Raw genomic sequence first — 9975 nt, forward strand, 5'->3', positions numbered from 1 at the left:
TTTTTACATTTGTTGTCATTTTGTGTATTTTAATTGTCGTTTTGTGTGTTCTTGGAGTCATTTTGTGTATTTTACTTGTTTTATTTCATATTTTTGTCATTGTTGTGTTTGGAGTCCTTTTGTCATTTGTTGTTTTTTAATTATTTTAATTTTTATCTTGTGAGCATTTGTCATCTTGTTGTGTTTTGAGTCCCTTTTTCTCTAGATGTGGGTATTTTAGTATATTTTTTGTCATTTGGTGTGTTTTTGTCGTCATTTTCTTTTAGTTATGGAGTTGTGTGTTTACTTTTGGGGGCCATGTCTGATCTAGATGTAACGCAGCCCTCATGAGATTGGCCCGAGTCCTCCTGCTATTATGAAAATGCATTATATAAAATAATGATAATGCTATGGCTGTGCATGTGCACGCTCATACTCACTCTATCCTCATCGTCTAATGGCTGGAGGAAGCTCACACACTCTGAGTAATTGTTCCATGTTTTGTTCCACTGTTCCACGAACATCCAGGATCCATTCACGTCACACTTCCTATAAGCATGACCTGTAAGCAGCGTGGAACAAACACACTACGTTACAGGGTGTGAGTCCTTCTTCATAGTTCTGTATTGTGAAAATTCTTATATGTCTTGTATATTTTTTAATAACTTCTTTTTCAAAGCAGGTATTCTATTAAGTTTAAGCACAAACATCTTCTTTTCTAGACGGTTTAGTCACATAAACACAAAGTTAACCTTAATATTTCTTCTACGTGTTCTTGAAAGCTACACTTAGTGGATTTATTAAAGATCAATATTCAAAAACATTGATCCAACTTCACAAAGTACAGCTGCATTTGTGGGATTTTATTCCTGTAGAAATTATTTTTTAGATTCATATCTAAAGTTGTTTGAATTTGATCTTTTTTGTGCGAATATTTACATACGTACGTGTGCACACATGCATCTTTTGACAGTAATCGCACCAGCAGCTGTTAGTTCGTTATTTGTTTGTTAGTTTTGTACTCGTCTTGTGTGTTTATGGAGTCATATTTTTGTATTTTTATTCACCGTGTGCAACTTTTGGTTAATCTTGTGTAACTTCTGTTATTCCATATATTTTTGTGTGATTTCTGTTCTTTTGTTTTCTACAATTTGTTTATTTTCGGGGGTCATTTTATATTTTTTTTGTCCTGTGATTTAGTGTTTTTGTTTGATTCTGGATGTAAATGTGTTTTTTTGTAAATATTTTATACATTTCTCAGTGTCTTGTCTGGTTTATGGTTTATGAGCATTTCTGTTGTCATTTTTGTTGCCGTTTTATATACAGTATGTTCATCAAGCGTTAAATACAGGAAAGAACAAAGGAGTTTGTTATTTTGTGTTCTGGTTTTGTTTACATGGTAGTTTACATGTTATTTTTGTACTCATTTTGTGTGTTTATGGATTAATTATTTTGTATTTTTTTGTTAATTTTGTGTATTTTTAGCCATTGTGTGCGACTTTTGGTTAATTTTGTGTATTTCTGTTATTTTGTGATTGTTGTCCCTTTTGTTTTCAGCTTTGTTTTTGTCATTTTACATAGTTTTTCTGTAATTTGTCGTTTTGTGTATTTTGTAAATGTTTCTGCTATTTTTGTATATTTTGTCATCTTTGTTTTTAGTTAAATGTGTGTGTTTCCTGTCAACATTTTGTAAATCTTTCAGTTAATTATGTATATCGTCAGTCGTCTTGTCAATTTTTTCTTATTTTTTTAGTTGATTGTGTGTATTTCTGTTGCCATTTTATATATTTTTGTGTTACTCATTTGTTCATTTTGTGTAGTTTTCAGTAAATGTGTGTTTTGTTAACATTTTGTACATTTCTCAGTAAATTATGTATTTTTTCATTCGTCTGGTTTCTGGTTTTTGTTGCCTTTTTATTAATGTCTAATTTTGTTATTCTGTAATTTTATGAGCGTATGTCAGATCAATGAGTTTACACAAACTAATGGAAATGTTTGTATGGTGTATGTACAGTATGTATGGATACATATAACAACTCCTCCACTAAGATGCAAAGCACTTTAACGTTACACAACAGCAAAATGCTTTGGTTTGGTTTCTGTTGTGTACTTTTCCTGCCGTTTCGCTCTAAGTGCTGGTTATGACACAGAATAAAAGGCTGTAATTGACCTTTGTGGTTGAAGTCGTAGATGTAAGATGGACAGGGAACCTTGGTAACCAGGCCGGGGGACCCGTGGGGCCAACAGATGAGACCGTCCCAGTCTGGAGGACACGCCTCCTCTACAACACAACACATTTATCACTTTTTCATGTCATATGAAAGGAAAAAAAAAACTAAACTGAAATCGACCAGGAATGTTGTATGATGAAAACATTAAACAAGTAAAAGAGAATGCGTCGTCGTCGTGGCAACAGGACAAACTATTCCTGTTTTGATTTTCGATCTCGCTGACTCCCCCTGAGCGACCAATTAGAAGGGTTTTTGTTCTGTTGTCGTGACGATGGCATGGGGTCATTTGACAGGAAAAGGTGGGCTTTTTATGTGGACTTGGTGGGGGGGGGGGTGTCCCCACAGCAATGGGATGTTGACATGGTAACAAATGTAGGTAACAGCATGGGGTATAAATAAAGGCTGTGAGCACTTCCATTAATACATTTACAATAAGACACAGTGGGATCGTACTAAATCAGTGTTTTTTAACCATGGAGACACCTGAAATTATTTAAAGAAAAAACATATTTAATAATATTTAATAAATAGAAAAAAAATGTTTCTTTTTCAAATTAAAACACCACACCCAATCTCAAAAAACTGCATTCGATAATTTCACTTTCTCAATGAAAAAATTGAGTTAAAATAAAATTGCACTGTTTTTCAGTTTTTTATAGGAAATGTTTTTTTTGTTTTTCTGAATTGATGAGATAAAAATAAGAAAATAAAAAAAATTGCTCTGTTTTTATAGGAAATATTTTTTGGTTTTCTGAATTAATGAAATAAGTTTTTACAGGAAATATTTTTATTTTTTTTCAACCCAGAAAAACCTATAAAAATGTATCTCATCAACGCAGAAAAACAAAAAAAAGTTCCTATAAAAAGAGAAAAATTGAGCCAATTTTTTATTTACTTTTATCTCATCAATTTAGAAAAACCAAGAAACATTTCCTATAAAGACAGAAAAACGGGGCCAAATTATTTTTAAATCAATTCAGAAAAAAATAAAAATTTCCTTCAGTGAATGCAATAAGCTTCCGTACTTAACAAACATGATCAAAAACAAATTCCATTCGCCAGAAGATGTAAAAAAAAAATGGGGTTACGACACAAAAAAGGTTCGAAACCGCTGTTCTAAATGTTTTAAATGTTGAAGTAAAATGAGAATAAAAGTCAGGGACAAGTTACCCACGGAAAAACATCAAATAATATGAATAAAAGAATAGTGAGAATGCTGTGTTTTGTACCCGTGTTGTCCACATTGAGGTTAGAGAGGTTGTGGTAACACTGCAGCTTGATTTCATACAGGATGTACATCTGCTCCTGTGCAGAGAGCGGACCATCAAACCCCATCTGTGGAGCAGAAACACAGCAAATCACAGCTAATGGATCCACCGTGTGCAGCTTGTTATTATTATTATTTATTTATTTAAGCAGCGTTTACACGTGTGCTGTGAGCCAGATAGACATTAGTGCTGATTAGCTGCAGAAACATCCTGTAAATGGCTTTTGAATTATTTCAGTTCACTGACTCCTAAATTTAATATTTGTTTATTGTGTTTGTGTCGATGACATTTAGCCTCAACAGGTGGATTTATTTCTAGAACAACAACAGGGTAGTGCACGTGGAAGAAGTGCTCAATAATGCAGATTTAACCAAATGTGTGAACATTATATGAGAGAAATATACTTTTTATGTACACAGTAAAAGTTTAAGACATTTTAGACACTTAGAGTGTCTAAAATATATACAGGTATATATGTTCAAACTTTTATTATATATATTCAGACTTTAATATATACATATATAGTAAAACTTTTCCTATATATATTCACTTTCATATATATAAATATAAATATATAATATAAATATATTCAAACTTTTCTTCTATATATTAAAACTTTCATGTACTGTATATATTCAAAATGTTCTTACATGTATTAAAACTTTAATATATAAAATCTGATATTTATTAAATATATCCAGACTTTCATTCATTCCATATATTCTGATATAAATATATACACTATGGCACACTAATATTTAATGTGTGTGTGTGTGTGTGTGTGTGTGTGTGTGTGTGTGTGTGTGTGTGTGTGTGTGTGTGTGTGTGTGTGTGTGTGTGTGTGTGTGTGTGTGTGTGTGTGTGTGTGTGTGTGTGTGTGTGTGTGTGTGTGTGTGTGTGTGTGTGTGCGCGCGTGTGCGTGTGCGTGTGCGTGTTTGTAGAGAGGGAAAGCTACGATATGCTAGTGCAGCTGTGCTAATAAATGCTAAAAGTTCAAACAATCCAAAGGAAACAAAGTGTTGCATTCAGGAACCAGTTCCTCTAACAATCCAATGCAGAGATATTGACGACATAGACATTGATCACGTCCACTAGCTCCAGTTAATGATCCATTCATCATGTGACGGTGAACTCACCATAGCCATAAGAATTAGCATTAGCTCTCCATTTTAAAGTGTTTTAAATGTCATGTTTGATTCTAATCTATATTACCTATCAATAATAATCAATACTAATTTATTTTTTACACCTAAAAAAATGGAGTTGAGCCAATCACTGTCCTTGTATTTAAAAAAAAAAAAAAAAAAAAAAAAAAGAAATCACAGTGGTTCTCAAACTTTTTTTAGCCAACCAGCATCAACCTCTGTACACATCTGCAATGACTTTACTATTATAGAATAAAATGTCCTTTTATGTCGAGGCTTTCCGTTTTGAATTTGATTGTATTTCCATTCAATTCAGGAGAGCATGAGGCAAATAATCACATGTTCACGCTCGACTGTTTTTTAAAGCTGTTTCACAGAAAGAGAGACTGCAAATTTCTCTGCTGACATTTTCTGATACATAACAATAGATTTAAAAAGATTTAAGGGACAACAGCTCCTTCCTTTAACCATTTTACTGTTTCTCAGTAAGGACTGATTGTTCCTTTAAGGCAGGCTGTTCTCAACCTTGGGTCAGGGCCCCATTTGGGGTCGCAAGATACTGGGAGGAGGTCGCCAGATGCCTTCAAGAAACTAAGAATATCTTAGGAACAATTTGAGCCCATTTTTGTTGATTTTTACTCTTTTTCTGCAACTGCAAGCATATTTAACCTATTTTCATCGCTTTTTCTTGCCATATTTTTGCTCCTTTTAATGCATTTTTGCTAAATTAATCCCATTTCTGACACTTCTCCATCAAATTTGAAATTCCAATGCCTTTTGTACACATTTTTTTCCTCTTTCAAGACATAATCGGTACTTATAAACCCTTTCTACCACCTTTCCACCTAATGTCACATATGTTGACACATTATTGTCACTTATTTTCACCATATTTCATGCTTATTTTTGTCAATTTACCCACATTCATGACTTGTAATTCCCAATATTGACACTTTAAACCTTTTTTTTTTCTACTCATTCTGTCCGTATTTTGGTAAAAAAAAAAAAATTTAATCCCATTTTCTACCATTTTTGACACCATTTTTCTCCAAAGGACAACAAAAGAGACAAATTACTCAAGAAACCAAAAAAAAAAATAAAAAATAAAAATACACAAAAGGACAACAAATATACACACAAATTACTTCAAAACAATAAAAAGTTTATACAACTTCTCCAAAAATACAAATAATTACAATTACACAAAAGGACAGCAAAATACACAAAAATGCCACTTTTTAGTCAATATTGACACCTTGAATCCTTTTTTTACGACTTTTTCTGTCCGTTTTTGGCCACTCTAATTTGCAACTTTTATCCAATTTCTGCGGTTTTTACAAAATCTAATTTTGCCGCCTTTTCCACCATTTTTGGTCACTTTTAACCCATTTTATTTCTGTTTAAAACAAGGATTTATATCTTTAAGATGACTATAATAATAATACTAAACGTTCCTGGATAACAGTGGATATTATTCAGATGAATAAATAAACGTGGTTATCACAGATTCATAGAACAAAAGACCAATTTTTTACTGACTTTATGGATGGACCCCAAAAATCTCCCCCCTTTTGTCCCGTTTATAGATGGCCCTGGTCTCTGACACCCTTATTTTGGGGGTTACTGGCTGAAAAAGGCTAAGAACCACTGTTCTAAAGAATGATCTGACTTTGCTGCTCTCCATGGTGCTGAAGATGAGCAGCCCTGCTCGTTTTTACACGTCTGTGACTCTTCGGAAGCCGTGGACTCTCTGATGAATAATTCAGCGTGGTGGATATTCATGGCTGGGACTCTCATGATCAAAGGCTCACGGGTGCACTTATTATTTTTCGATCAACGTGTTATACCTTCAAGTACCAACACAGAACCTGATCATAGGCGACGAGCTGCTGCTTTCCTCCTGTTGCCTCCTCTCCCGTGTGATTGATTTCAGGTTAAGACTAATTAGTAACGTAGAAAGAATTGACAAGATTGAAAGGCAGACATGGCAGCACATCTGAATTAGTCATCGGTGTATACTTGTCTAAAAATGAGTCAGATTGAAGCGTTTGCTGGTGTGGTGTGAACAGATTGGACACATGGCAATTACGGTATGGTCATGAATGAATAGATGGGTGTCATTCTGAGTAAATTACTCCTACGCTGTGATTAGCACAAAGGTTAACTCACAGGAACATTCATTGAGTGACGTCTTTGTTACACTAATTGCAACTAGGATATACATTACACAGGGGTTATTTGATATTTATATATAGGCGTGTGAGAGCACCGAGCATTGTGACAAATTATTTTGTGAAACGTGGAAACTTGCCCTAAACCAGGGGTGTTAAACTCAGTTCAGTTCAGGAGCCAAATATGGACCAGTTTGACCTCAAGTCGGCCACAGATTTTTGGATGGAAAAAAGCTAATTCAACATTAAAGGTGCAGTCCGCAACTCTCACATCCCTCTCTCCCCCTCCCTCCCCGCTGCTCTCTTGCCCTGCCTCCAAACTTTCCAAAGTCCCTCCCTCAGAGGAGCTAACAAGCTAACATTAGTCCGACAGCAACATCACAGTAATATAACATGCTCTGTTTAAAGCATATTACTGCGGCGCTTCTCTCTCTCTCTCTATGTGCACACACCACAGCAACAGCAGCAACAGCTCAGTGTCACTTACAGCAGCCACACAGAGGCTGCTGTGCACACACACAAACAACACATGCACCACAGAGTTCTAGTGTAACAATTACACATCAAACGTAATGTAAATCAAGCAGCATTAATTACCTTTCAAGCAGAAAAGTTGCTAATTCCATCTTCTACTCCTCCAGACCATACACTGTAAAAAAGAAGGCGCTCCAGCCCGAGAAAGGGGTGGGTCCTGTGAGCAACAGCTGTCAGACAGCCCATCAAACACAATCCTGGCTCTGATTGGTTCTTTTTGCTCGGTCGCGGTGCATTCTGGCAATCTGCTAAAGGCTGCAGGAGCAGCAGGGGGCGGGGCTCAATGAATCTGTTTTTTCACACAAACTACTAGTTTGATGTAAAACTGTCCTTACATAGTGACAGCTTTAGCAAATATGAGTTGCAGACTGCACCTTTAACAAGCTGAAATGTTTATCACTGAAAAAATAGTAGTTGACTATTGTTTTTGCTTCATATTTCATGACTTTTTCTCATTTGCTGGGTAGAAATTATCATTTGTGCTGAACACACGCAGCATACATTGGTGTTCCTCTGGGGGTCAGAGGGTCTGGGGGTTGTAAAACTGCAGGAAAGGTCATATCATCACCACAACCTTTAGGGTTCACGCTCTAGCGCTCATTAATGTTGTCAGTTAATTTAAGATTTGGAGGAAAACCATTCAAGATAAATGAGTTGTAGTTTAAAGGTTTGGTCTGATGGTGGCGCTAGAAAACAGGTCGAGTTTATTTATGTATGCAACAAATAAACAAAGTGTCTGACACAAAAAAAAAAACAATTTTCTGAAAATCATTTTCTGGAGGCAAATATTTCTGGGTAAAATGTTTTATAATAATTGAGGATAATAGGAAGGTTGATTTAGCGTATTTTGTTGAAAAATGTAAGAGTGACTGCCCTCTATGGGTTGAAAGCTGCTATTACAACAGAATTTTGCTATTGGCTGAGAATGCCTGTTTGTGATGGTGACCAATCACAAACCAGCACGATTGGCCCCGCCCCCTCCTATCACCTGTAGATTCTACAATCTGTGGTAAGTAGGTTGGAAAAGAAAGGAATATTGAGTAGCTAGTTAGCATAGCATAGATTGTTCTTTAGAGATTTTATAGTATAGAGTGGGCGTGTCTTAACTTCTCCAGGTGCCCCGCCCATAATAAGGGTTTTTGTTGATTTTTTTTTTTTTTTTTTTTTATTTAAAAGGCCAAAACCTCAGGGTTTAGTAACAATTTACATAACATCCATGTGTTTATGGCAGGTTTTTGGTTTTTTGCTTGTTTTTGTTTTTTGTTGCTATTTTGTTTTTTTGGCATCACCTCGTCATAAGTGACAGTTTATTGTCCATCAGTTTGTTGGTCATGGAGAGCTTCATCATCATCATCATCATCATCATCATCTAAAACATGCAGAGACCAATACATTTTTTATTCACAAATACACGTTGAGATGTTGAGACTCTGTGAACCAATCCGACATAACTGAGTCAAACTTCATAAAGATCAGTCATGATATGAGTTTTATAAATTACACCAATGATTATAAATGGGGATTTTTAGATTTTTCCAACTGATCCAGAATCAATAAATAGAATATTATCAAAAACCCATTAAGCAGTTAAAAAAACATCTTATCCATTTATGATTCCTCTCACTTTTCATATTTACTTTTTCACGTTGATTAGTGTAATCGTGTTTGTATGTACAGTATATTTGTATAAATGCATGTGTATTTAATTTTGAATTTATTTTCCTTTTGATTTTCAATGATCATTTTGTTCATTGTCTCCACTGTCTTTTTTTATGTATTGATTTTTGTGTATTTAGTTTAGATTTCATTTCTCCACTCACAGACATTATTTGTGATTTTTTATTTCCTGATTTTGTAAGTGATTATTCTTTATTTTTGAAAGGTTTGTGATTATTGACAGACCCCTTTGGGCTTCGTTCCCTGTGTGCACCTTTAATATGTGCTAAATAAATAAATTAAAAAAGAGTACTTTTGATGTTGTTTTGCTAAAAGACAAACGAACAAATAGGAAAAAAAAAACAGAAAATATGAGCTCATTGGTGATGGTTGGAATGATAATAAAAATAGTGTAAACGTTCCCACGTGGCCTTGTTACATGTTGATCCTTTAAAGTAAATAAAGATGGTGATTGATCCAAATCTGATCCACCTTTACCTGTGCGTGTGAAGTCCAACAGAGGAGAAAGTTGATGGTTAAAATCCCAAAGAGCTCCTCCATAGCAGTCTGCGCTGCGCACGCTCACATCATCAGAAAGTTTCCGCGCGCACTGCGCTGCTCCACAGAATCAGCCATGATCCAGTTATAGATCATAATAACTATGAAATGAACGTTTCCTTCCACCGGGAAACTGGTGGAGCTGCGTGACGTCACTGCGTCCCACTGGTTTCCATCATTAGATGATGGTTGAACGGATACAATCCATGGACGCGCACTGAGGCTGTGCGTAAAATCCTCCCATGTGGAACTTTGGCACGTGTCTCTGCTGCTGCTTCGCGTCTCAACCATAAGTTGAGGATGAATGTGTTTCCAGTGGAGTCGCGCACTGAGGCTGATGATGATTGGCTGCTCGTTCAGCGCGTCAGCGACACGTCATGACGTATAGAAGCAGATCAATAACCTCTCACACCCCGTGGGTCACTGTCATCTA

General features: G+C 35.4%; 1 protein-coding gene across 1 annotated transcript in view; it reads right to left on the reverse strand.

Moving 5' to 3' along the window:
• The window catches only part of pth2ra (parathyroid hormone 2 receptor a), a 38619-nt gene extending 29028 nt beyond the window's left edge, over positions 1-9591 (reverse strand). Inside the window, exons 1-4 of the mRNA XM_028436553.1 lie at positions 9483-9591; positions 3440-3545; positions 2150-2260; positions 420-541 (exon numbers count right to left, since the gene is read on the reverse strand). Of these exons, the coding sequence (XP_028292354.1) occupies positions 420-541; positions 2150-2260; positions 3440-3545; positions 9483-9545 (402 nt within the window). The 5' untranslated portion in view covers positions 9546-9591. The remainder of the gene's footprint in view (positions 1-419; positions 542-2149; positions 2261-3439; positions 3546-9482) is intronic.
• Positions 9592-9975: the final 384 nt, after the last annotated feature.

The sequence above is a fragment of the Gouania willdenowi genome, chromosome 21 (genome assembly GCF_900634775.1).
Source record: "Gouania willdenowi chromosome 21, fGouWil2.1, whole genome shotgun sequence".
Classification (NCBI taxonomy): Eukaryota; Metazoa; Chordata; class Actinopteri; order Blenniiformes; family Gobiesocidae; genus Gouania; species Gouania willdenowi.